The sequence below is a fragment of the Haliotis rubra genome, unplaced genomic scaffold, assembly GCF_003918875.1.
Source record: "Haliotis rubra isolate DU_JTF1 unplaced genomic scaffold, ASM391887v1 Scf307, whole genome shotgun sequence".
Classification (NCBI taxonomy): domain Eukaryota; kingdom Metazoa; phylum Mollusca; class Gastropoda; order Lepetellida; family Haliotidae; genus Haliotis; species Haliotis rubra.
The window spans coordinates 1,117,963-1,145,743 of NW_025766977.1; the positions used below are offsets into that span (position 1 = coordinate 1,117,963).

The 27,781-nt window shown below is 42.9% G+C and overlaps 1 protein-coding gene across 3 annotated transcripts in view; it reads left to right on the forward strand.

Moving 5' to 3' along the window:
- The window catches only part of LOC124282935 (E3 ubiquitin-protein ligase TRIM71-like), a 43,817-nt gene extending 16,278 nt beyond the window's left edge, over nucleotides 1-27,539 (forward strand). The window contains exons 1-2 of one of the 3 annotated variants that reach the window (XM_046718985.1): nucleotides 24,953-25,093; nucleotides 25,853-27,539. In XM_046718985.1, the coding sequence (XP_046574941.1) occupies nucleotides 24,985-25,093; nucleotides 25,853-27,528 (1,785 nt within the window). In that variant the 5' untranslated portion in view covers nucleotides 24,953-24,984 and the 3' untranslated portion in view covers nucleotides 27,529-27,539. Of the gene's footprint in view, nucleotides 1-24,952; nucleotides 25,094-25,344; nucleotides 25,421-25,852 lie in introns of those variants that run through there. The other 2 variants (XM_046718988.1, XM_046718987.1) reach the window with 2 other exon arrangements.
- Nucleotides 27,540-27,781: the final 242 nt, after the last annotated feature.

The window sequence follows — 27,781 nt, forward strand, 5'->3', positions numbered from 1 at the left end:
ACAACCCTTGCAGCCACTAGGCGCACAGAGTTATTGCGACTTGCTCATCCTTACGAGGTACCCATTCACAGCTTGGTGGAGCACCGGTGAAGAGCCACCTCCTCGTGGTAGGTGCTGGGTAACGCTAAGCGCTCTTCAACCCCCCGTGTGGACCCGGGGGCATATTTAGTCCACCAACCCGTTTGCCGTGGGTTTCGCCCCTGTGTCGGTGGAGGATGGGAGTCTGGTGGTTGAGGGCACTGGTTCCAGGAATAGCGTTCCTTTGTCCAACACACCACTTCGCCCCTTACTTCACCTAGACGGGTGATAGAACTGGCCCGGTTCTATCAATCGGCTGGTCACGCCATGCCCTGTGCGTGGTAAATATATTATTTACACATATACTTAATTTTGGGCCTTGGGTATTTTGTTCCTCAATGTTCAAATTCTTATTGTGTGAAAATGCCTAGACTCCTATGCCAGAAGGCGGTGACTCATGGGCCAATCTGGTTGATCTTTTTTGATCAGCTGGAGTACACCATTCCTGTAACCCTTTGGAGTCAGTTTGCTGGAATACCGCTTACGTATGATATCGCCCTCGTTGGTGCTCCATGGCGGGCAGGGAACAGGTTTGCTGAAGCAATATACATTTTAACATGGGTAAACACAATCCAAAATGGATACTTGGCCACGTTTTCTTGAAGCAAAAGGTGAGCGCGCCCTTACTTCCTATTCACCATTTCTGTTGGAAAAGGGACTATAAGGTAAAGCCGGTGATTTGAAAGACGTTACAAGACTATTGTCTGGAAGTGTTTTTGTTGAATGTGCTAGGAAATCCCTGGCCATTAATCAAATGACTTCAACCAAATAAGCAGATATTCCGATTACCTGTTCAGCACATAAAACACTTAACTTTTCCAAAGGTTTTATCCGTGATAGAGACCGAAGTCTCGCTGATGACTATTGAAGAAATCTTGTCTGAACTTAGAAGAAGTCAAGGTGTCATTGAGGCCAAGCGATTTACTTATCGTAACGATGGCCGTGTGTTTCCCCCAAACACACATCTTTTGACTTTTGACACGCCAGTACTTCCGAGTTCTATTAAGGTTGGATGTTTTTCTATGCCTGTGGATCTTTGTTTTCCACGCCCTACCCGTCGTCTCAATTTCAAGATGTTCGGACATGGGCAAAATCCTTGTAAGAACAAACGTACTTGCTTCAGATGTGGAGAATCTGATCATGATGGGAAGGAAGACGTGTAATAACACAATCAAGTGCTTCCATTGCAAAGGTGATCATATGATGTGTCCCATGTGGAAATATGAGGCCACTGTGCAGACACTGAAATGTGAGAAACGAATCAGTTACTCCGATGCCAGAAAACAAGCTGTATTACCTGCACCTGAAAATACCCTTAGGCCCATCTTATGCTGCAGCAGCCCAAAAGGTGACTACGTCTATTCTCTGTCAAACTGATCTAACTTGGGTTAAATAGGTAAAACCCTTTCTGAAACAGTACACACTACAAAAGAAGCTCCAGATTCAAATCAGCCATTATTAAAACCAAAAGGAACATCATTTTCTACACAAACAGAATCACATCAAATCAAACCGTCAACGTCTATTAAAGTGGATACAAAGAAAAAACAGACTCAATCTGACAGATTGCCAAAGGCACTTAAAGAAACAGTGCAATTCCATAATAAATATGGGTTGCTTGAAGATATGGACACCGAAGTATCCACCCGTGTGAGCACTGTTGGCCATACAAATGGTCACTCACCGAAAAAGAAAGGGAGAGCAGTATCTCCTATTACTGCTCTTTAGATCATTTAACTACCATGAGCCATTCACCTAATCTAGTTCAATTGAATTGCAGAGGACTTAAAAAGAACTTAAATCAGATACAGGATTTTAAACCGTCAGCATTCTGCCTACAAGAGACCTATCTTAAACATACAGATACATTTGATTTAAGGCTGTACAAATGTTATCATTCATTTTCTCCTCCAGGGGATAAAGCAACTGGAGGTGCTACTATATTAGTCGGAAATAATGTCATTCATTGTGACATTCACCTAAATGCTAATCTTCAAGCCGTAGCTATTCGCATTACTTTGGACATTGCATTTACCCTGTGCTTACTGTTTATTCCACCTTCATCTACGGGGAACGTTCTAAAAGATTATATTTCTGATAATAATTTGTGTCTTTTTAATGATGATTCAAGCACCTATTTACATCCTGCTACAGGAACCTATTCTACTCTTGATCTGTCCCTCGCTGATTCAACTATATACAACGAATTTGAATGGTCACTTCCCTACTGTCCTAAAAGCTATCAAACCAGATGATGATCCACCTTTATCACGATTGAATTTTTCTAAGGCCAATTGGTCTTTGTATGAAACATTGTGTTTAGGAAAATTAATGCCCGACAATTTTAAAAATCCTATAGAAATGTTTTCAGCTCGGTTAAATGACATTGCCGACCAATCAATTCCTAAGTCCTCTGCAACTCCTCATATTCGTAAACCATGGTTTAATGATGAATGCAAGAAAGTGTAGGAAGAAAGCGGAAAAATACTTCTGCAGACATCCTACTGTTCATAATGTAAATAATGTTAACATTACTGGTGCCAAGGCACGACGTGCTTATAAACAAAACAAGTGCCAATCTTAGAGGAAATGTGTCTCCAAAATTAATTCGCGCACACCCATGTCAAAGGTGTGGAGTATGGTTCAGAAAATACAAGGCAAAGGTCCTACATCTTCTGTTCACCATCTTAAAGCAGAAAACACATTGATAACTGGTAAGTGTGACATTGCAAATAAACTTTGTGAAACTCTTTCTAGAAATTCTTCATCATCAAATTATATTCCTGAATTTCAGGAATAAAAACATAAACAAGAAAAACAAAGAATTAATTTTGACTCTTATAACTGAAAAGATTATAATGAAGTATTTTCATTACATGAGCTATATACCGCTCTTCAGCAAACTCATGATACTGCAACTGGTGATGATAACATTCATTACCAGTTACTAAAGCATTTGCCTGAATCATTTCTTTTGACCCTTTTAGAAATATTTTCCTCCTTCATGGCACAATGCCATTGTTATCCCCACACCAAAGCCTTGGTGGGATCATACAGATCCGTCCAATTACCGCCCCATATCGTTAACCAGATGCGTTTGTAAAACCATGAAACGAATGGTAAACGATAGGTTAGTTTGGTTTTTGGAAACCAATAATCTTATCACAGATATTCAATGCGGTTTGCGGAAAAACCGAAGTACTATTGATCATTAGAGTACGATTAGAATCCTATGTTAAGAATGCTATTGTAAACAAACAACACGTAGTATCAATCTTCTTCGATCTGGAGAAAGCATATGATACTATTTGGAAGTACGGCATTTTGAAGGATTTACATGATTTCAGTTTGAGAGGTCGTTTACCTCGTTTTATCTCAATTTTTAACAGACAGGCAATTTCAAGTCCGAGTGGGTTCAACCCAGTCTAATCATTACAATCAGGATAAGGGTGTCCCACAAGGCAGTATATTTCATTTAGTATTAAAATAAATAGTCTCACAAAGGTTTTAACTGATTCAGTCGATGGATCCTTTTTTGTGTATGATTTTAATGTGTTTTGTTTTGTCGTGGTAAAAATATGCATGCAATAGAAAGGCAATTACAACTTTGTATGAATAAAATTTTAAAAAAAATACTTGAAATCGGATTTAAATTTTCAAAAACAAGAACTAATTGTATCCATTTCTGCAGAAAATATAAACCGCATAAAGATCCTGAAGTATGTTTAAACGGCACCTCTATCAAAATTGTTAAGGAGGCAAAGTTCTGGGGTCTTATTTTCGACTGATTCACACTTAGCATTTCTGCCACTTATTAAATCACTACAGGCTAAATGCCCGAAGGCACTTGATCTGTTAAAAGTCGTTTCAAATTCTAAGGGGACCAAACTACACACCTACACTTATATCGATCACTTATCTGCTCAAAACTTGATTACGGCTCCATAGTATTATGGTGGAGCCTGCTAAAGTAACCTTAAATTATTAGATTCTGTCCATCATCAAGGTCTAAGACTTTGTCTTGGGTTTTTCGAACTTCTCCCGTTGACAGTCTCTCTGTTGAGGCCGATGAGCCTTCTCCAAAACATCGCCGTATTAAACTATCCTTTCAGTATGTTACAAAAAAAATTTCCAATGAGTCCAACCCCGCACACAACTGTGTTTTTAATCTGTATGATAAACAATCTTCACTTCGTCCGCCTCTTGGAATACGAATCCTTTCTGCTGCTGGCATTGAGTTGCAAAATATATCTCCTTCCCGCCTTCTATCTTCTCCTCCTTGGCAGTTAGTGTGGCCTGAAGTTGACCTGACACTGACAACTTTTAAAAACCAATGAATTACACTACAGACAAGAATTTAATCAATTAAAAAGTAAATATAATACATACAAATCCATATTTACAGATGGGTCCAAAGATGGTGGCGCAGTTTGTTGTGCCACTGTCGTTGGATCCAGAATAATATCTTCCACATTACCGAATAGCAGCTCTATTTTTACAGCAGAAGCAAACGCCATATTAGCGACTCTTAAATATAATCAAAGACACCCTAGACATAAACAATATATAATCAAATCACGAACTTTGAAGGATCTTTTTTATAATAACGATTCTCATTTAGTTATAGCATTTTAAAAAGAAATAGATTTGTTAAATGATTTGTAAATATATATAGTGAAGCAGCTAAGCAGATAAAATGTGCATTTAATGATAAAAGCATGAAAATGTATTGACTGATGCATAGTGAACATTTTAGGATATGGAGGCACTCAAAATGATTTAATTTGCGCATGCGCGGTAGATAAATGATATTTCGCCTTTTCTGGCTCCCGTTATAACTTTGGGTCTGCCATCAGTACAATAATGGGACGACTATCTTTTTAAAAATACTGACCCAAAATACTTGTGAAACATCTTGAAAACATAGCTGAGTCAATGTTATGAACACTGGCTCTCGCACCAGTGCATGTACGTGAGGACTGTTTGCACTTGCATCGGTTGTTACACCCCTTTGTACTGACACGATACCAACTCCTGCAAGATTCTGGTGTAGTGTCGTCCAGTAGGGAACATACCGTCCACTTTCCTTTTGTATCCAACCCCACTCACTTGGAGATGGGAGTTCAGGCTGTGGAAGAATAACTGACCCCACACATGACCTGTCCGGTGAGCTGCCCTTTTGACATGCTGTATATGTGTTGATGGGATGGCATGAATTGAGTATTTCTTTGCAAATAATCTCAAACAAAAGTGATTGAACATAAAAAGCAAAATATTCCCAAAGCATTCTTCCATGATTGTAGGGAAGGAACAGTTGCCATATAGTGCTCTTACTTCGTGTGGGTTGGAAGCTGAGGGAGGTTCTAAGCCTACATCTCTGTGTGCTAGAAGTATCACCTATCTCATCCAGAAGGATATAGTTGTTTTGGATACTTCTGCTGTGACATCTCTCATGAGCGAGATGAAGAGTCGTCTTAACTTCTGACGTCTGGTGCTCGTTCTACACAGATAGATGCGTGGGACTCTGACCAGACGCAGTGATAAGTTTTCATAGATTGATGCATAGGGCTCTAACCAGATGCACGACTATGCTTGTCGTAAGAGGTGACTAACCTGATCGGCCGCGGATGGTCGGGTTCGCTGGCTTGGTTGACACATGTCATCAGTTCCCAATTGCGCAGATCGATGCTCATGTTGTTGATCAGTGGATTGTCTGGCCCAGACTCGATTATTTACAGACCGCCGCCATATAGCTGGAATATTGCTGAATGCGGCGTAAAACTAAACTCACTCACTCTAACCAGATGCAGTGATAAGTCTTCCTTATCTTCATTGCCAAATATTGAAGATAATAGTGGGATATGAAACTGTCGGTCTGGCTGATTTTTGGCAATAAAATCCAAACGGAGACCAAGATGCACGGATGCATTGGGCACCTTTATCAAATCTGATGAGGCTGAGGTCTATATAATGGAATTCTGACATTCTGAGTGAGCTTGGAGCCTTCACCATGGTGATGACAGAGCTGAAGGGTGCTAAGATTGACCCCAGTCTTGAGATTCTTTGAAGTTCTGAGGTTGTATATCTGCTTGAATCCCCTTACTTCTGTCAAATTGGTCAAGACTCTTCGACTTATCATCATACAGGCTTCTGGTAGATCTGCATAGAGACCGGGAGACTTCTGCTCTGCTGGAATAGCCGCGCCTGGTCAAGTTCGTCTTGATATTTTCCATGCGTGCAGATCGAAGACACTCGGATTTTGATGCTTCTGCTTCATGTGAGGATAAGTGAGAAGGTTTGACCAATCAGGAAGTTTGAGAGCCGGATTGCCTGCTAGCTCGGTGAGTTGGCTGTCCTGGTCTTCAATGACAGATTGGAGAGTCGAGAAGCCCAGTGGCTAATGGCTCGGATAACTGCCTAACCTCAGTGATTGATGTGAAGTAGCTTCTCTTCTGGAGACCACAGCCCTGAGGTTACATCTGTGTCGAGGTGCTCCCAAATCCTGTAGAGATGCATCCACATACAGATGCAGGTTGAAGCTTGGCACGCCCAGAACGTCCTTGCGCAGACCTTTGACTTCCTCGTCCACCATTGGAGATACTGTGGCTAGCAGTCAGGCTAGAAACCTCTGGATCGGTCGTAGTTGCAGTCTGCCCCTCTTCGTGAGTGAATGGGATGACGTTAGGCAGCAATCGTAGCGTGTAATTCAACTGACGTTTGAGTATAACGGCTTGTTGAAGTGATTTAATGCCATTGTCTAGGGAGAAGGTGCATCAAACTACCCTGTTGTGCAGGAAGCTCACGATGGAGCTTGGTTACCCATGAGAATAAGCACGGGCCATGAAATTGCTAAACTGTAGAACCCTCCACTGGTATTTTTGATGGTTCAACAGGAATCGTTGATACTTCCTGGACCCTGGGTGGATTTGCATATGCAGATATGCATCCCTTAAATCCATGCTTGCCAGAAAGTTGTCCTGTCTTATCATCTGCTTCAGCTGTAGAAGGTGGATAATTCTGAACCTTTCTGTCCTCAATACGCAATAACTGTTGAACTTCTTCATATTAGTCTGGACTTTTCTGATAAATTGTTCTTGGGAACCAAGAAAATTGGGAGCAGAACCCTGGGTCGAGTGCCTCTTGACGTTTATTGCTTCTTTGAAGTGACTCCATCGCATCTGTGAGCTAGGGGTGTAGGGTTTCTGCGTAGTGTATCTGCGGAAGATAGAGTGGAGCGGTGGCGTCGTGTTCACTGGATGGATGATCTATTCCTTAAGCTTTTTGTGATGAATGGGTCTTCCAGAAGGTCCCACTTTGGCCAATACTTCCTTGTCTATGTAGTAAGGTGAGTCCCGCTGATGCTGAGCAGATCTGGTTGGAGATAGATTCCTGGTACTTTGCCTGGTTGACCATGGACAAAAGCATACATTATTTGTCGGACTGTGGATCTTTGAAGTGTGATATCATCGCCTTGTTGATAGATCTGGACATGGTGAGGACCAGGAAGTCTCGTCTGATAATAGTATCAAGCTGAACAAGCCGGGAAGACCCTGCATTCTGGTAGCTTTGGTTCTTGATGACTTGTAAAGTTGCTCCAGTTGGTGGTAAAGTTAAGGAGGACGATCATTCGATGGGGAAGCTATGGGTAACCCGTCTGCAATGCAAGTTAACTGGTGTTTATAATCGTAGATTGATGTTGGCCCTTCATGATACGGTTCTAACACTGTTGGCACTAATATGAGAGTGTGAAGAGTGACAGGCTTGGTCAAGTGCATCCGCTGCACATACGCAGCTGGGAATGTGTTGGGGTGAGATGTGTTTTTTTCTGCTGAAGGGGAACACAAGCACTTCATTTTTCACTACTTTTCGCAAAGGAGATCAGATAAGCAATTAGTATGGGTCAACATAAGTGTTTGCATTTAATCAGTTGATATTTACCATTAAACAATAAAACCAATTATGTGTGATTTGTACCGGAAAATATGACTGCTCCCTTGCGAAAGACAATCTGAAGTATCTCCCTTGTTTGCTCTTGAACCATGGGGTATAATCACATAGATTGTTGATTGATTGTTAGACATATCCAAGACTTTTTTTTATTGTACTGTATTTCTTTTGTCACTTATTATGCTCATTTTTAGTCAATTGTAAACAGATAAATCCCAAGCATGCACACATTTTTTCAAAGAGTTCAACAGTCAAAAAAATGTCTGCTAGCCTCCCATATTGGGAAGAGGGAGTGTTAATTGTTTCAAAATGTTTTGTATTATTCTAAAATTATGTATTTCTTGTCTTTTCATGAACCTGTAAATCACTATATAGGTGTGTTATGAATGGCAATACTAAAGATCGAAGGGGAAACGCTGAAAATAGTGTATCATAGTTTATGTACTGCGCATGCGCACAAAATACAAAATTTGAGGTGCCTCCATATCTGAAAGTATTTCAGATATATGTTCTTTTATATGATGACCGATTTTGGTGCTTTATCATCAAATGCACAATTCTTATGAGATCACATGTGTCACGTGAGCTTCGTTGTAGAGCTCACTCTCAGGAAACTGCCAAACACGGTCACTCATCCAAGGATTCTCCGAGACCAACTTTGCTCAACTTCGACTGACTTGTGACCTGGGGTCTTTTCACAGACCGCCTGGCAGGTCCTGCTTCGCAGGGTGGGCACACAGGATACTGATTGCAGAAGACCTTGATCTTTGACTTTTCAGTACCCCCCACTTAGGCCACATACGTGTACATCTGCGACGCTTGTCATATGAGGTAGCGCTGGTATATTTACAAATTTGAATTGAACATTTACTATCGTTTAACTGTTATCCTGTACTACACCTGCGTCTTCTTTTTGCAGATGGCAACGTAGAAACTGGAGGAACATTTCATTACATGCACCATATGTACAGAGGTGTTTGACAATCCATGCACCCTTGTCTGTAACCACCCATTCTGTCGAAAATGTGTCGTCAACTACACCAAAACCAAACCGGAAGCTACCAAGTCTCTGCTGTGTCCTTTCTGCAGCAAGACGACGAAAATGAGTTTCCCTGAGAGACCAATAGATGAGTGGGCGGATGACGTCAAAGATCAACTGAAAGAAGTTTCCGAAAAGGACATTGAACAACTGACAGACGACCTAAAGTCGGGTGAAATATCAGTACAGATGTATCAACAACAGGCTGAGCTGATAGACCAGATTCTACAATCCGAGTGTGACATGGACGTGTATGAGATGTATCAGGGATGTGAGGCCGGTGATGTGGAGGTTGATGGAGACGTAGACTTGAAGAAGAGGGGTAGAATAACCAGGATCCTGTTCAGACAGAACGAAGAAATGCTGAGCGCAGGACGATCTACAGCTGGGTGAGATAGATGTCCAGTATGACGGTATAATGAAATTAGAGGCAGCCCCTGTGTCACAAGACACGAGTACCGTTCTTGACCTGAAACCTGCTCCTGTGTCACAAGACACCAGTAACGTGCTGGACCTGAAGGCTGCTCCTGTGTCACAAGACACTGGTAATGTGCTGGACCTGAAGGGTGCTCCTGTGTTACAAGACACTGGTAACGTGGTGGACCTGAAGGCTGCTACTGTGTTACAAGACACTGGTAACGTGCTGGACCTGAAGGCTGCTCCTGTGTCACAAGACACTGGTAATGTGCTGGACCTGAAGGGTGCTCCTGTGTTACAAGACACTGGTAACGTGGTGGACCTGAAGGCTGCTACTGTGTTACAAGACACTGGTAACGTGCTGGATCTGAAGGCTGCTCCTGTCTAACTGACTGACTGACTGAGTTTGGTTTTACGCCTCTTTTAGCAATATTCCAGCAACATCACGGCGGGGGACACCAGAAATGGTCTTCACACATTGTGCCCATGTGGGGATTCGAACCCGGGTCTTCGGCGTGACGAGTCAACGCTTTAACCATTAGGCTACCCCACCGCCCCTCCTGTCTAACTAGACCCTGATAACATGCTGGACCTGAAGGCTGTTCCTGTGTCACAAGACACTGGTAACGTACTGGATCTGAAGGCTGCTCCTGTGTAACTAAAGTCTGAGAACATGCTGGACCTGAAGGCTGTTCCCGTGTTACAAGACACTGGTATGTACTAGACCTGAAGGCTGTTTCTGTGTCACAAGACCCTGGTAACGTGCTCGACCTGAAGGCTGCTCCTGTGTCCAAAGACTCTGGTGACGTACATGATCTGAAGGCTGTTCCTGTGTAACTAGACCCTGATAACGTGCTAGACCTGAAGGTTGCTCCTGTGTTACAAGACACTGGTAACGTACTGGACCTCAAGGCTGCTCCTATGTCACAAGACCCAGGTAACGTGCAGGACCTGAAGGCTGCTCCTGTGTCACAAGACCCTGGTAACGTGCTGGACCTGAAGGCTGCTCCTGTGTCACAAGACCCTGGTAACGTGCTGGACCTGAAGGCTGCTCCTGTGTTACAAGACACTGGTAACGTGCTGGAGCTGACGGCTGCTACTGTGTTACAAGACACTGGTAACATACTTGACCTGAAGGCTGCTCCTGTGTCATAAGACACTATTAACGTGCTGGACCTGAAGTCTGTTCCTTTGTCACAAGACACCAGTAACGTACTGGATCTGAAGGCTGCTCCTGTGTAACTGGACCCTGATAACGTGCTGGACCCGAAGGATGTTCCTGTGTTACAAGACATTGGTAACGTATTGGACCTGAAGGCTGCTGATGTGTTACAAGACACTGGTAACGTGCTTGACCTGAAGGCTGCTCCTATGTTACAAGACACTGGTTACGTGCTGGACCTGAAGGCTGCTCCTGTGACCTGAAGGCTGCTAACGTGTGTCACAAGACACTGTGTCACAAGACACTGGTAACGAGCTGGACCTGAAGGCTGCTCCTGTGTCACAAGACACTGGTATGTACTAGACCTGAAGGCTGTTCCTGTGTCACAAGACCCTGGTAACATGCTGGACCTGAAGGCTGCTCCTGTGTCACAAGACCCTGGTAACGTGCTGGACCTGAAGGCTGCTCCTGTGTTACATGACACTGGTAACATGCTCGACCTGAAGGCTGCTCCTGTGTCCAAAGACACTGGTAACGTGGTGGACCTGAAGGCTGTTCCTTGTTCACAAGACACTGGTGACGTACATGATCTGAAGGCTGTTCCTGTGTAACTAGACCCTGATAACGTGCTAGACCTGAAGGTTGCTCCTGTGTTACAAGACACTGGTAACGTACTGGACCTGAAGGCTGCTCCTATGTCACAAGACCCAGGTAACGTGGTGGACCTGAAGGCTGCTCCTTTGTCACAAGACACTGGTAACGTACTGGATCTGAAGGCTGCTCCTGTGTAACTGGACCCTGATAACGTGCTGGACCCGAAGGATGTTCCTGTGTTACAAGACATTGGTAACGTATTGGACCTGAAGGCTGCTGCTGTGTTACAAGACACTGGTAACGTGCCTGACCTGAAGGCTGCTCCTATGTTACAAGACACTGGTTACGTGCTGGACCTGAAGGCTGCTCCTGTGTCACAAGACACTGTTAACGTGCTGGACCTGAAGGCTGCTCCTGTGTCACAAGACACTGGTAACGAGCTGGACCTGAAGGCTGCTCCTGTGTCACAAGACACTGGTAACGTGCTGGACCTGAAGGCTGCTCCTGTGTCACAAGACACTGGTAACATGCTGGACGTGAAGGCTGCTCCTGTGTCACAAGACACTGGTAACGTGCTGGACGTGACGGCTGCTCCTGTGTCACAAGACACTGTTAACGTACTGGATCTGAAGGCTGCTCTTGTGTAACTAGACACTGATAACATGCTGGACCTGTAGGCTGTTCCTGTGTTACAAGACACTTGTAACGTACTGGATGTGAAGGCTGCTCCTGTGTAACTAGACCCTGAGAACGTGCTGGACCTGAATGCTGTTTCTGTGTTACAAAACACTGGTAACGTACTGGACATGAATGCTGCTCCTGTGTCACAAGACACTGGTAACGTGCTGGACCTGAAGGATGCTCCTGTGTTACAAGACACTGGTAACGTAGTGGACCTGAAGGATGCTCCTGTGTTACAAGACACTGGTAACGTGCTGGACGTGAAGGCTGCTCCTGTGTCACAAGACACTGTTAACGTGGTGGACCTGAAGGATGCTCCTGTGTTACAAGACACTGGTAACGTTCTGGACCTGAAGGATGCTCCTGTGTTACAAGACACTGGTAACGTGCTGGACCTGAAGGCTGCTCCTGTGTCACAAGACACTGGTAACGTGGTGGACCTGAAGGATGCTCCTGTGTCACAAGACACTGGTAATGTGCTGGACCTGAAGGCTGCTCCTGTGTCACAAGACACTGGTAACGTGCTGGACCTGAAGGCTGCTCCTGTGTTACAAGACCCTGGTAATGTGCTGGAGCTGAAGGCTGCTACTGTGTTACAAGACCCTGGTAACGTGCTGGACCTGAAGGCTGCTCCTGTGTCACGAGACACTGGTAACATGCTGGACCTGAAGGCTGCTCCTGTGTCACAAGACACTGGTAACGTACTGGACCTGAAGGCTACTCCTTTGTTACAGGACACCATTAACGTTGAGGTAGCTGGAGACGAGAAAAATGCAAATCCAGCTGACTTAACAGTGTTGCCGGTGAATGGTACATACACAGTGGTTGTAACAGACTACAACAACAACAGTGTGATGTCCTTCTACACCAGGAACACACAACGACGTCACAGCAAGCTCAGCCTGGGAGGTAGACCGTGGGGTATAACAAGGCTGAAACTCGACCAGGTGGCTGTCACTGTGCCAAATACCAGACAGATTGTAACACTTCAAGTGAACCCTTACCTGGTGCTGCTGTCAACCGTCACAACCAGCAAACAGTACTGGGGTATAACGTCTCTGACACCATCAACACTAGGAGTTGGTTCTGGTACATGTGTGGATATTCTGGACATGACAGGAAACGTCCTAAAGTCCGTGAACCATGTTGATAGTGGAAAAAAGATCGTACGTTCCTCTGACTTTCTTTGTACAACAAGAACAGGAAACATCCTTGTGTCGGATGACGGTTCCGAGCGTGTCCTGTGCCTGACAGCTGAAGGGGACGTTGTGTTCACCTTCCCTACAACAGGACACACAACACTGCGACTTCCACGTAGTATCACAAGTACCAGCACAGGTGACATTCTGGTTACTGACTATGCCCAATATACTGTTGTTCATCTGACTGAGTCAGGGCAGTTTGTCAGAAACAAACATTTCCAACGCATTTCCCTGCATTCGAACGGAGTTTGTGTAGATGGACGTGGCAGTGTGTATGTTTGTGATGGGTACACGGGTGAAATTAACGTATTCAGTTTCTGCAACACTGTATAGAGCTTTGGTTCATTATCAACTGCTCATTGTCCCTTTAAATATTACAATGAACTAGATTTACAACGACCTCCTGACTGCAGATTGACTGAGGTGGCGTCGACAAGTCATCACATTCAATATACTGTGTGACTGAGTATAACTACTGTATAGCGTGACTGATTATATCTAATATGTAGGAGTATGTATTTATGTACGTATTAGCAAGTGTATTTTAATTTGTCTAACCCGAGCTTAACCTCTCAATCTAACCTGCTTCACTTTCACAATAGCATAGTCATCTTTTATTGTCTTGCTCCAGACCCGGCACCCTTGTATTTAACAGCAGGGTGCTTTGTGGGTCAGCTGCCAGTTTCATCATGAAAATATCAGTTGTTAACTCACATATTTAACTTGAAGTCAATCACAATAATGCTGTCTGCACCACTGCAGTCGTAGACGTTGGTGACGTAATGGCAGGACGTCTAGCACGTATGGTGTCAGCCTGGGACCGACGACGACGAATTTGATGATTTTACGTCGGCTTCTGGCGGGAGCCAATTTCACCGACGGGCAGGTGGGTTTTAACAATAAATATGAATAGGTGGTAATAAGGAATAATACACCATACCCGAAAAAAACGTAAATGTAGGGACGTTAACCTAAATGGATTTATAATAGAAACGTTAAAACATAAGATAAAAATATCAAAAAGACGAATTTATAAAGGGAAAGACAGCGAAAACAAAGGGTGGTTTGTGGTTTACTAAGAGGAGGAGTGGTAACTAGTTGATAGGTTATGAGAAAACGGGTATGTAAAAACATGTATAGCATATGGGGCATATGATGTGAGTGCAGATTAGCTGCTTGTATTAAATAAGGGGGCTTATTAATGAAAGTAAAAGAGGTAAAGGGGGGGTGGGTGGGGGTGGGTGGGGAAGCGAAGGAGGCAGTGAGGCATGGGCCGAGGCTGGGTGGTTTATGCTGCGAGTGAGCTGGCTGAGGTAAGTGGCCTTGACCTTGAATGAGAGGGCTTGTGGCTGCTTTGTTAACATTTAGAGGCGAGACAGCTGTGTTGAGAGGGGTGCGCGGATGTCGGGGAAGACAACTAGTGGTATGGTTAACTGAAATTGAGTCCCAGGTCTAAATATGTAGGCTGTGGTAATGGTAGGTGTTATAGTATGTATAACTGAAAAGTTTGGATGCCTGGTCTAAATGTTTAAGTGGGTAGTAGAGTTGTAGTAATTTGTTTGGGATGGTCTAAATTCTTTGTAGTAGGTTGGAGTTTTGTAGGAAGTTTTCTAGCGCTTGAAATACAGTTGTGGGGATTTAGAAGTAAATGAATATTATTGTGATATTTTGTAGGTATGTTGCTGTGTAGTTGGTTAATTTTTGTATGTTGTGGGTGGCAATGTGTGAGTATGTGGGTTATGTCCTGTTGTGTATTGCAGCGTGTGCATAGGCCATCTGGGTGTCTATTTTGTTTGTATAAAGTGTAATTTAGATATGAAGTGCATGCAATTGGCCTGTTTATGGCCGTGTCAATGTTTTTAATGTTTGAGTATGGGGACATTTTTCTTATTGGTGATTTTATGATAGATGTGACCCATGTGGATTTGTTGTTTGTGTTTATGTTGTGGTGGAAGTTGGTGGTTAACATATTTGTTTTAATGAGTTGTTTGATTTCTGTTTTGGAAGCATTGAAGTTGATGTTTGGTGATAAATGGGTTGTGGCGAGTTTGGCTGCAGTGTCTGCAGTGTCATTTCCTGTGATATTAGAGTGGCTAGGTATCCATATGAATGTAATATTTTTATTTGAGCGTGTGAGTGAATCGGTTTGTATTGTTATATTGTGGATGAGGTCGGGGCGAGATTTGGAGTGCATGTTGTGTAGTTGTTTGATGGAGTTGAGAGTGAATCGGTGAGGATAAAGAAATTATTTTGGGGGAGGGAGGGGATTAAATGAAGTGCAGTGAGGATGGCTGTTAGTTCTGCAGTGTTTATTGTGGTGTGGTTGGTGTAGTGGAGATTTGTGGTGATGGGGGGGGGGGGATTTGTTGGACATGTATGCCGAGACCTGTGGTTGTATTTGGGTTGATTGATGCGTCTGTGTATATGTGGGTATGGGTGGGGTAGTTTGTGTTTATGTAGTTGTTTGTGATGTTTGTGATGTTAGTTTTGTTGGTGTCTTTAGGTAGCTGTTTGAGGGTGGTGTCGAGGGTGGTGTCTGTGGTGGGAGGGGGTATGTCGTGAATGTAGCTTGTAATGGGAGGTGTGTGTTGTATGTTGTTTAGTTGTTGTGTCAATAATAGATTGTTGAGGTGTGTAAGGCAGGGGCAATAGATGGTTTAAGTTTGAACATTTTTAGAGTGGACTTTTTTATGTTGTACTTGTGTGTGATGTGTTTGAACAGAGGGTTGTGTTGGGCCCCAGCCCAGTAAGTGAGTGTAGTTTGGTTTATTCTTTGTGTGATTGAAGCAGTGTCTGTGAGCAGAAGTAGTGTGTTTAGGGAGGTACCACTCCTCGTACCTAGGGCTAGTTTAAGGGCTTTATATTGGAGTGAGTTGAGTTTATGGATGTTGCAAGGGGGGAGGGAGTGGAGGACTGGAGCGGCGTACTCCAGTCTTGACAATATGATAGTTTTATAAATGTTAATAAGTGTGTGTTTGTCGGCACCCCAGTTTGTGCCGCTGATGGCTCTCATTAGGTTGAGGTCTTGTTGACATGAATTGACCAGGTTATGAATATGGGGTGTCCATTTCATGTGGTGGTCGAAAGTTACACCTAAGAATTTGGCTTCCTTTTTTAATTCAAGTTTTTTGTTATTTAAGTGTAGTTTGGGTGTAAAATTTTGCATTCGCTGAGTTTTGAATAATATGCCCACGGTTTTTTAACGTCAATATGGAACCCCCATTTAAGGGCCCAGTTTTGAATATGATTTAGCATTCTTTGTATTTTGAGTGTGGCTGGGTTGGCTGAAGTGGATGAGGTCCAAAAGGAAATATCGTCGGCAAATTTGGCAGTAGAAATTTCAGGCCACTTGTCCGGCCACACCTGTCTACCTCTAGCCTCACATGTATTGGCCCATGAACTATTGTTACGTATTTTAATTCAATGTACAGTATACCCTGGTTCTAATGCCACCGTTTGTCCAGGAGAAAACGTGGCAATATATCCAGGGTGGCATTATGACCAGGTAGGACAGTTAGAGGACCTGTACAATCAATAAGATGATTGAGCCGACGTCTCGTGTAATGAGGCTTGAATGACTGGATAATCCGAGCGTCTAGGGGCTGCAGGTGACTTGTTGTAGGTGGCAGGCAGTGTATTGTTACATGTGTTATCCTATCTGGGATTACATGACTACTAAAAGCATTAATGAGTTTGGTAAATTAATTTGAATCATGTCAATTAAACAATTAAGGTATCGATACTACATGCACCTAGTGTAATTGGCATTATAACCAGAGGTAAAGGACTTTTTGTTCGAAAAACCATTGGCATTATTACTTTGGCATTATAACCAGGGTATTCCGTTCTGGCTAAAACATGGTATTATATCCAGGGTGGCATTATAGCCAGGGGCATTATAACCAGGGTATTCCGTTCTGGTAAATACATGGTATTATATCCAGGGTGGCATTATAACCAGGGGCATTATAACCAGGGTGCACTGTATTTATTCCCACAGGGCCTTTTTCAATTATTTTGCCATTAACTGACATCTACACGATCTATTTGCCTTTGTGGTATATAAAAGACCTCTTCGGTTACATAATTATTGGACTAAGTACAGGAACGTGTGAGTTGGGTGTACTGCCACTGTGAACAGTATTTCAGTTGGACATACAGTAGGGAGGGGGGGGGGGAGTTGTTCTGTCTCGTCAGGGTTTACTTCTTGGTTTCTCGTCTTTGACATTTTGTCCTTTTATTTTTTTTTTTGTAGCGGTCACAAAGCTTACACCTGCACGCCATTACTAAGCATTTCACCAGTATTTCATACTTAGAACTTTGTTTTCATTCTGGGTAGGACATCACTATGAACATTTTGTTGCGCTGTGGTGTTCCACTGCGTTCACATCCTGTCTATGCTAACCATGTCATACAGTTGTTTCCCCACCCCCCACATTCATTTCTCGCTGTTAGCACCACTAGCAGGTATGTCAGAAGACGGTCTGGCTCAACTTGTTGCAACATTTCAAGCAGCTTAAAGTAAAACCTAAGGCTGATTCACCAGAAAGTTTGTTAAAATGGATGGCTCATTATTCAACTGGCTCTGTGAAAAGAGCAGATGTTTCACATGCATTTGAATTTATCTTGCTTTTCTGGAGATGAAGGTAAAAGTAATGTGCCATATGATTTATGGGGATATGACGTGGATTGCATATTGAAGGATAAAGCACATTGAAGGGCGATATTCGAACATGCAATTTGGAAATCTCTGAGAGTGGAAGCAGCTAGGATTGCGATGTGCTTGGGCTCCACCGCTCTTCTACATAAGCTCACATGTGTTTTTGACACAAGTGTTTCTCCTGTAAACGTATTGGCATCCTTCTATACAACACGACAGCGAGAGGATGAAGATGTTAACACTTGGTGTTGTCGTCTTTAAGCTGGTGAAGTTAACGCTGTAGACACCAACAACCTCTTTCATTCTATGCTTTGGGCATGACGTAAGCCATCAATCAAAGATGTCAACGGACACAGGTTGATTTATTCTCGGATTTTGATGTTTTGCGACGAGAAATTCGGGGGCACACTCAAAGTAAAGGGCGAGGAAGAATGGAAGATCAACTGGCTGTTCGCTGTTTCTGAGACAACCACTGAAACAGAAATGTAGGATGTAGAGATGGAGGAATGATCAAGAGCCCCCATCTCTCAAGAAACAACAGCTGCAGCCTGCTCCTCATCACTATCAACAGCCTACAGGTGAACTGCATCACTAACAGCAGCCTACAGGTGAACTGCATCACTAACAGCAGCCTACAGGTGAACTGCATCACTAACAGCAGCCTACAGGTGAACTGCATCTCTACCAACAGCCTACAGGTGAACTGCATCACTATCAACAGCCTACAGGTGAACTGCATCACTAACAGCAGCCTACAGGTGAACTGCATCACTACCAACAGCCTACAGGTGAACTGCATCACTATCAACAGCCTACAGGTGAACTGCATCACTATCAACAGCCTACAGGTGAACTTCATCACTATCAACAGCCCACAGGTGAACTGCATCTCTACCAACAGCCCACAGGTGAACTGCATCACTATCAACAGCCCACAGGTGAACTGCATCACTATCAACAGCCTACAGGTGAAATTCATCACTATCAACAGCCTACAGGTGAACTTCATCACTATCAACAGCCAACAGGTGAACTGCATCTCTACCAGCAGCCCACAGGTGAACTGCATCACTATCAACAGCCCACAGGTGAACTACATCACTATCAACAGCCTACCTGAGGGCAAGATAACTTTCAATCAGGATTTATAATCAAACTTACAAGGGCACCACTGGATATTATTCTCATCCTTCTTTGCAGAAACAGAAGTATGATCATCCACCACGCAGAGGCAGGTCTTGTACAGTGTTTCCGTTGCGAACAGCCTCAGGATGTAGAGTCAGGATGGATCACAGTCGCCTGCATTTAAACGGGAGACGGCCTATGCGAAGGGGTCGTCCATAGGTCAAAACAGACGGCAGATGGGTACGCAGAGATATGAAACAACAGCAAATTGTAGGAAATGCCAATGAAGTTGATGCTTGTATTCAAGGAGCTTTATTGGACACAGGAGCTTCAGTCTCAGCTATGAGTCCTGCATTTTATGATCAGTATCTCTCCCGTATTCTTATCACCCCAATCACAAATGTCTTGCATTTTCAGTGTGCTGATGGACAAAACGTGCCATACTCAGGTTACACTCAGGTGGACTTAAAGGTTAACGGGATTGATGCTGAATGCTAGCCATGTCTTCTGCTTGTTGGTCCTGCTGGTAACTATAATCACAAGGTACCAATATGTTATCGATTTACTAAGGTACTTGTAGACCAAAACATTGGGAGGTGTTTCTGTAAGATGCCAACCTTCACACACCTTGGTATTTAGCTTTTAGGTGTATGGTGCTGCAGTAACGGGATCTCTTTAGACTAGAATTTCAGGTCGGACTAGTCAAGTGTGCAGGAGTGAAGAAGGTTGTCATCCCACCCAATTCAGAAGTCACTGTCACTGGCTACATTGACAAGGCAGTTTGCGATTCCCTATCGCAACACACATGCTGTATTGTACAGTACAAGCCGTTCAGCTATTCCTGATGACCTTGACATCTCACCCAGGTTGACAACATACAGAGAGAAAGGATTTGTAGATGTCAACATTTCAAACATTACAACAAGAACAGTAGTCATTCAACCCCATGCCCTTCTGTGTGAGATCCAGCTTGTTGTTGTGGAAGAACAGCCTACCATGGCAGATGTATCACAGGACAGGGATCCACTCTTTAATAGGATGGATCTAGAACCTTCAGATCTTAGGCACTCGGTGTGAAGGGTGAAACACAGGATAGTTCTGATGGATGACCGACCTTTCAAACAGCGACAAAAGAGAATTCCGCTATCTATGCAGATCATCTGCGCCAACTATTAGTCAGTGGAGTCGATCATGATCACCTTTATCTTCCAATGTGGTATTAGTACGCAAGAAAAATGGGTCTCTAAGCATGTACATTCATTTCAGACAGTTAAATCAAGAGACTGTTGAAGACTCATATACTCTACCCAGGATTGAGAATTGTTGGATACTCTTAGGGGATCAAAATTCTACTCCACAATGGATTTGAAGGGAGGATACCACCATGTTGAATTAGAAAAACATCACAAGGAGAGAACTGCTTTCTCTCTCTGCGGGACCCCTTGGATTCTATGAATTCAACCGGATGCCCTTTGGTTTAGGTAACAGTCCCGTCACTTATCAACGCCACATGAATGACTGTTATGAAGATATGCACCTAAACGTATGCCTTATCTACATGGATGATGTGATTGTCTTTGCTGATACCTTCGAAGAACATCTGGACAGGTTGATGAAGGTGTTTAAGACACTCAGAGACTAAGAGAACCAGCTAAATGTGAAAAGATGAAGACATGGCCTCAACCAAATAATCCAATAGACGTTAAGCAGTTTCTTTGATTTGCAGGGTATTACTGGAGATTTGTGAAGAGTTTTGCCGCAATCACCATGCCCCTGTCAAGTCTAATACTTTGATTAAAGAGAACACGGAAGAAAGTTAACCAACAGCCGTGGATATGGGGATCTGAGCAAGACAAGGCATTCCATCACTTCAAACAGCTTCACACCTACGCAGATTACCATTTAATCTCCATGCAGATGCTAGTACAGATGGACCAGGGGCTGTTCTCTGCTAAGGGCAGGATGGACAGAAGAGAGTTATTGCGTATGTCAGCAGAGGACTAAATAACAAATCTGAGGTTGTTTGGCACTGTAATATTTTAGATTGGCAGCATGATAAAGACGCAGACACAAATGTCAGGTACCACAAACAGATCACCTCTGAAGACACCAGAAATGAGCTTCGCACATTGTACATATGTGGGGCCTCGAACATTACCTCCAGGCGCAGTAGTCAGCCATTTTTTCTTGTAAGCCCGATGTTAATGCAGGAACACAAGAACTGATACTCAACATCAACAGGGTTTATTGTATTGATATTATAGGAGTTACAGTTCTTAATAAATGGCTGCTGCGGAGGACTTAATACATTTTATTGTGTTCACTTGAGGAGTAAAGTTGCTGATGAGTTGCTGAGGTTCAGAAAACTACAACAAACAATAGCTTTCGATGAAATTCAGAAAATGTACAAATTTCATAGCACATAACTTTCAATATTTCATTCCAACGATATGTGAATACATTGAAATTGCAAAAATAAGAACCACAAATTTACAAATAATGGTGTGAAATATATTAACAATTTTTGCACTAACCAATTAACATTTTAGCATATATAAAATTTCATTGTAATTTAGAGATAGTACAACCTAGCAATGAAAGGGTAAAGTACTCACATATGTGTCTTTACATAGTTCAGCTTACAGTCAGCTGGGTGACAACCAGGCAGCATGGAGGTCCAATACACACTGGCAAGCATGTGCTCCAAAATGCATGAGCTTTGGAGAGGTCATGATGTGACCTGTGAGCTTTGACATCACACATGAAGGTTAAGGCCACAGGGTAGTGGAAATGTACTGGCCACATGTAAACATTGTTAACACTTTTGACTGATAAGTATTTAAATGGAAATGAACTTTAGATAATAAAGTGTTTTAATTATTGGACCAACATGGATAAAATAATTAACGCCAATAGTAATAACTTAGCAAACAATTTCATTTTAAAGAGTTTGTACATTGAAATGTATGCAAGGAAATCTTGCATTTACACCTGATAGGTTGCCAAGCTTAATTTTTGTAGTATTGAGGGCTTGCCCAGCTTTCATGGCGATCTTTAGCAAAAATAATGTGTAAGCCCGGGCTTTTTTTATAATGGTAGCTACGCCCCTGACCTCGGACGTGACGAGAAGGATCTTCACCACGAGGCTTCCCCTTCCCACTCCAAGCACGATGGACTACGGATTTTGCGATACATGCAGTTGAAAGGGAGGCTTGAAATGAGGCTACATACTCGTGTGTTCAAATGAAACGACACGCAGAATGAAAGCAACGACAAAACGCTGTGTGCATTATCGTGTTATTCCCGTGACACCCTTGACCCCTGTCGCCTACAAGCCTCCTCTGAAAGAAAATATACTTGTAACCCAGAGCTCAATAACGGGTAGTTGGGCGACAACCCACCGCTAACCAGTAGCTATTTATCACGGGATCCAATCTCCCTCTGCACTGCCTGTGTGGAACGAGGAAGTAAAGTAAGTGAGCGTGCTGGCGATATATGCCAGATTTCACATACAGTACAATTCTAACAATGATCAGGTATAGTGATATCATTACTCCGTCATTGATGGACAAGGTGTGAAGAAATACGGTGGTAATCCTGTACTAATTCGGCCATGGTGTTATGTTTCCTGTGTGTGACCTCCCCACTGCTGTGTTGACGTGTCTACTTTCGTTATGTACAGGGACCCGACTACCCTCATCTCACACAAGTTGGTGTGTGGACCTACCGATACACTGATGTCAGTTAATTACTATGCCTATTATATCTACACTTAACACAGTTTTGAGACATTATGGGTGTATAATATCAAGTGGTCCTGCATTTGTTGGGCAATCTCTTACAGCCTACTTTCGTTATCGACATGAGTTATGCAATCTAGGTCAGTACATTATACAGGCGACAATAAACGTACATAATACGAAAGGCCTTTATATGAGACTAACTAAAGACAAAGTATATCATTAAAAGTAAACGTATCAAAGTCTACATTTTGGAAAAAGATTAGGCTAATGCTTAGTCTCTGAATAGATATAATTTTGATAGTAACAAACAAACCTATTATAAATTGAAAAGGAGCCCCAGGGAGACCAGAGATTCAGAACCTAGGAAAATTTAGACTTGCTTCAATTAGGGCTTTAGCACTGCAGGGAAGGTTAGGCTGTAGGGAAAATAATGTGGTTCAGGGACTGTGAGACAGACTAGAAAAAATATATGTGAAATTAGTTTCAAAAGTCGTACATTGGGAGGAAATGACTGAGAGATAAATGAACGTAAGCAATGACAGAAGTATATGTGCTTTATCGTGTTGTATACTTGACACGCGAACCCTGACCCCTCGTGTCTTCTCGGAGGGTGTATTTACGTCGTGTTGTGTGTCGTTGCTGACCAGTAGCCGTTTATTATGGGGCTCAACCTCACCCTTCACCGACTGTCTGGAACGAGGAAATGAAGTTGAGTAAACGTGCAGGCGGTATTTCACGTACACTACAATTCTAACAATGACCAGGTAAAGCGACGGAATTACGCGGTGATCAAACGACAAGGTGTGAAGAAATACGGTGATAATGGTCTTAGAATTCGAGTCCTTCCCTATGTGCTCCGCTACTTTTACTATGTACGAGTATATGGTTATGTACAGCCTAATCTCAGGTGACTCGGTCTGTGGACATAACGGTACATTGACTCAAGATGGAAAACTATTAGGGCTGTCATTTCTACATTTAATAAAATATTTAGACAGTAAATATTCATATCTGGAGTCGGGTATATCGATATGTACAGCCTAATCTCAGGTGACTCGGTCTGTGGACATAACGGCTCATTGACTCAAGATGGAAAACTATTAGGGCTGTCATTTCTGCATTTAATAAAATATTTAGACAGTAAATATTCATAGCTGGAGTCGCGTTTGTTGGCGCAAGCAGTTGACACCAGCCTAGCTACTTTCGTTATGCAAATGAGCGCTGATATCGAAGTCAGCGCTTTATGTGCCAAGTGCACGAGTCATTGTTGCTTCTACGTGTAGATGGCGGGTGTGTAGTCGTTGTCATTAACGTTTTGCGTCAAACGTAAGCTGGACGTCCACGTAGTTGGCGGAAGCAGTGTGATTGTTTGGACACCAAGTTTACACACCAAGTTTACACAATGGCAGACTCAAATGTGCTTCATCTTCGTCACTTCATCACAGTACCGAGATCACGCAAGCTGAAAACAAACCTGTCAACCATCCAAGGACTCTCTGTGTACAACTTTGCTTAACTTTGACTGATTAGTGACCTTGGGTATATGCACAAGACGACACCCAACAGGCTGTTCTTGTCTCCCAGGGTGGGCACACAAAATATTGATTGCAGAGGACCTTGATCTTATAATTTTCAGTCTTTTTTCTGAACACATACACACACACACGTGCACGCAGGCACACACGCACGCACATACATCTGTGGGGGTTGTCGGCAGTGGTTGCGCTGGTATGTTAAAAAATTTGAAATGAACACTTACTATCGTTTACATATATAGAGAGAATACTGAATGGTGTCCCGTATAATACCTTATTAATTCGTTAAATATTCATTTATTACCCATCCAATATTAGCACAAAAATATATCAGAATTCAACTTTCAGAACGAGTGCATTACGCCGTCATAGCAGGGCTCACCCGTATGAATACATTTCATTTATGATTGTCAACAATAGTCTGTTTTATTTGATTTGTTTTAAGAGTAACAAGGAGTTATGAAAAAGGGTCCAAATAACTTCAACTAACATATCATTTATTTTATATAAATGCTATTACACGCAACCGTTACTTTGGCCATATTGCCTAGTGCAAATAGTCCCGGCAGCATGCAATGCGTAATAACATTGTAGATTTAATGCATCTTCCGTTTGCAGATGGCGACGTCTCAGAAACTGGAGGAACATTTTCTCACATGCACCATATGTACAGAAGTATTTGACAATCCATGCACCCTTGTCTGTTATCACACATTCTGTCGGAAATGTGTCGTCAACTACACCAAAACCAAACCGGAAGCTATCAGTGCCAAGTCTCTGCTGTGTCCTTTCTGCAGCAAGATGACGAAAGTGAGTGCCACCGAGAGACCAATAGATGAGTGGGCGGATGACGTCAAACCGAGCTTTGTCATCCAGGGACTGCTAGACTCATTTGGCCCCGGATGTAAAGGTAAACTGGTACTACAATGCACGGTGGTCTATCGGATGTGTCTTGCAGCTCACTCAAAAGAAAGGAAGGATAAACACGTGTAAAATCTGTTAAATATTCGTCTGTGGTCGTCGTATAAAGTTTGTAGCCGTGCCATGTTCGACTCTTAACCTTTGCGAAGGCAACACACTCCCTTACTCAATGTAAAAATGACTTATCTAAATCTACATGTAATTGTAAATACATTCATTATTTACTGATACAAATTTCAATTTGTACCCCCACAATACTCATGAATGTAGTGGTCCTGCATAGCTGTTTTCCAAATATCTTGGTTGAAGTTAAAAGGTAGGGTATTTAGGGTTCAAGTGATACCTGATTTTTCATTATGTCAAACTAGTCATTCAAGTTCCCGAAATCTGAAGTCAGTCTTGCAGATATCTTTGTTTTATATATCGTGTTGTGAGGTAGCTTACACTAAAATTACTAGTTACGACGGTTCATAAACCACAAAAAATTGTGCAATTACGTATACAGATAGAGTGAGTGAGTTTAGTTTTATGCCGCCTTTGGCAATATTACAACAATATTACGGGGCAAACCAGAAATAGGTGTCACACATTGTGCCCATCTGGGAAATCGAACCCGGATTTTCGGCGTGACGATCGAACGCTTTGACTACAAGGCTAGCCTACCGCCCTTAAATAGCTAGACGAGAGAACAAACACTCGATGATACGATGCTGAATGCTTTTCATTCAACCTTGTTTTCTTTGTCCAGATACAAAGAACTGCACGTGCTGTCATCGCGAAGGGGAGACAACTCCAGCGACTGTGTGGTGCTCGGTATGCGATGACGCCTTGTGTGATGTATGTGCTAGGGCGCACAGTCGCATCTCATCCACTCGTCATCACGATACAACTGCCATGACTAGTGAGGCCATTATCCCCAGGAAACGAAACATCAAGTGTAAAGAACACAAGGATGAAATCATCAAGTTCTTGTGCAAAGATTGCAAGAAAGTCACCTGTCACACCTGTTGTGTTATCTATCACAGGAAATGTGAATCAGTTGTCACACTGGAGTCGGAATTACCTGCATTAAAGTCCCAGCTGTTGAATAAGAAGGAAACTATTTCGAATAAGCAACTCCAAATGGAAGCAAAAGTTGATGCTGTTAAAGTGAACGTCGTTTCTGAAAAAGATCGATATGCAAAAATGGAACATGACATCAAGTCTTTTGGTAACAACGCGAGAGAAAATATAACTCTCATGGAAAATAAACTTCTAGATGAACTGAAAGAAGTTTCTGAAAAGCACATTGAACAACTGACAGCCGACCTAAAGTCGGGTGAAATATCAGTACACATGTACCGACAGCAGGCTGAGCTGATAGACCAGGCTCTACAATCTGAGTGTGACATGGACGTGTATGATATGTATCAGGGAAGTGAGGCCGGTGATGTGGATGCTGTCGGAGACGTAGACGTGAAGAACAGACAGAACGAAGACATGTTGAGTAGAGCTCTGGACGATCTACAGCTGGGTGAGATAGATGTCCAGTATGACGGTATGGTGAACTTGGAGGCAACACCTGTATCTCACGACACCAGTAACGTGCTGAACCTGAAGGGTGATCCTGTGTTACAGGACTCCATTAACGCTAATGTAGCAGGAGAAGAGTATGTAGTATACCCTGTTGACTTAACAGTGTTGCCGGTGAATGGTACATACACAGTGGTTGTAACAGACTACAGCAACAACAACAGTGTGAAGTCCTTCTACACCAGGAACAAACAACGACATCACAGCAAGCTCCAACTGGGAGGTGAACCGTGGGGTATAACAAGGCTGAAACACAACCAGGTGGCTGTCACTGTGCCGACTACCAGACAGATTGTAACAGTTGAAGTGAATCCTGACCTGGTGCTGCTGTCGACCATCACAACCAGCAAACAGTACCGGGGTATAACGTCTCTGACACCATCAACACTAGCAGCAGGTTCTGGTAGATGTGTGGATATTCTGGACATGAGAGGAAACGTCATAAAGTCGATGAACGCTGCAGATAGCGGAAAGGAAATTATACATTCTCCTGAGTTTCTTTGTACAACAAGAACAGGAAACATCCTTGTGTCGGATAGCGGTTCGAAGCGTGTCCTGTGCCTGACAGCTGAAGGGGACGTTGTGTTCACCTACCCTACAACAGGACACACAACACTGAGAAGTCCAGGTGGTATCACAAGTACCAGCACAGGTGACATCCTGGTAACTGCCTACTATCAAGATACTGTTGTTCATCTGACTGAGTCGGGACAGTTTGTCAGAAACATACTCACTGAAGATGATGGTGTCTCGTACCCGCACGGAGTTTGTGTAGATGGACGTGGCCGTGTTTATATTTGTAATTACATTTCAGGTGAAATCAAAGTATTCAGTTTCAGTAACACCTTATAGACCTTTGATTTTTTCTCAAGTGCTCATTGTGTCTGTAAATATTACAATTAACTACATTTAAAACGACCTCCTGACTGCAGATTGACTGAGCTTGTGGTGACAAATCATCACATGTAATGTGCTGTGTGTCTGAGTATGTCTAATATATAGTGTGAATGAGTATTTCTGACTGTATAGTGTGAATGAGTATATCTCATGTATAGCGTGACTAAGTATATCTAATATACTGTGTGACTAACTATATCTATCTAAT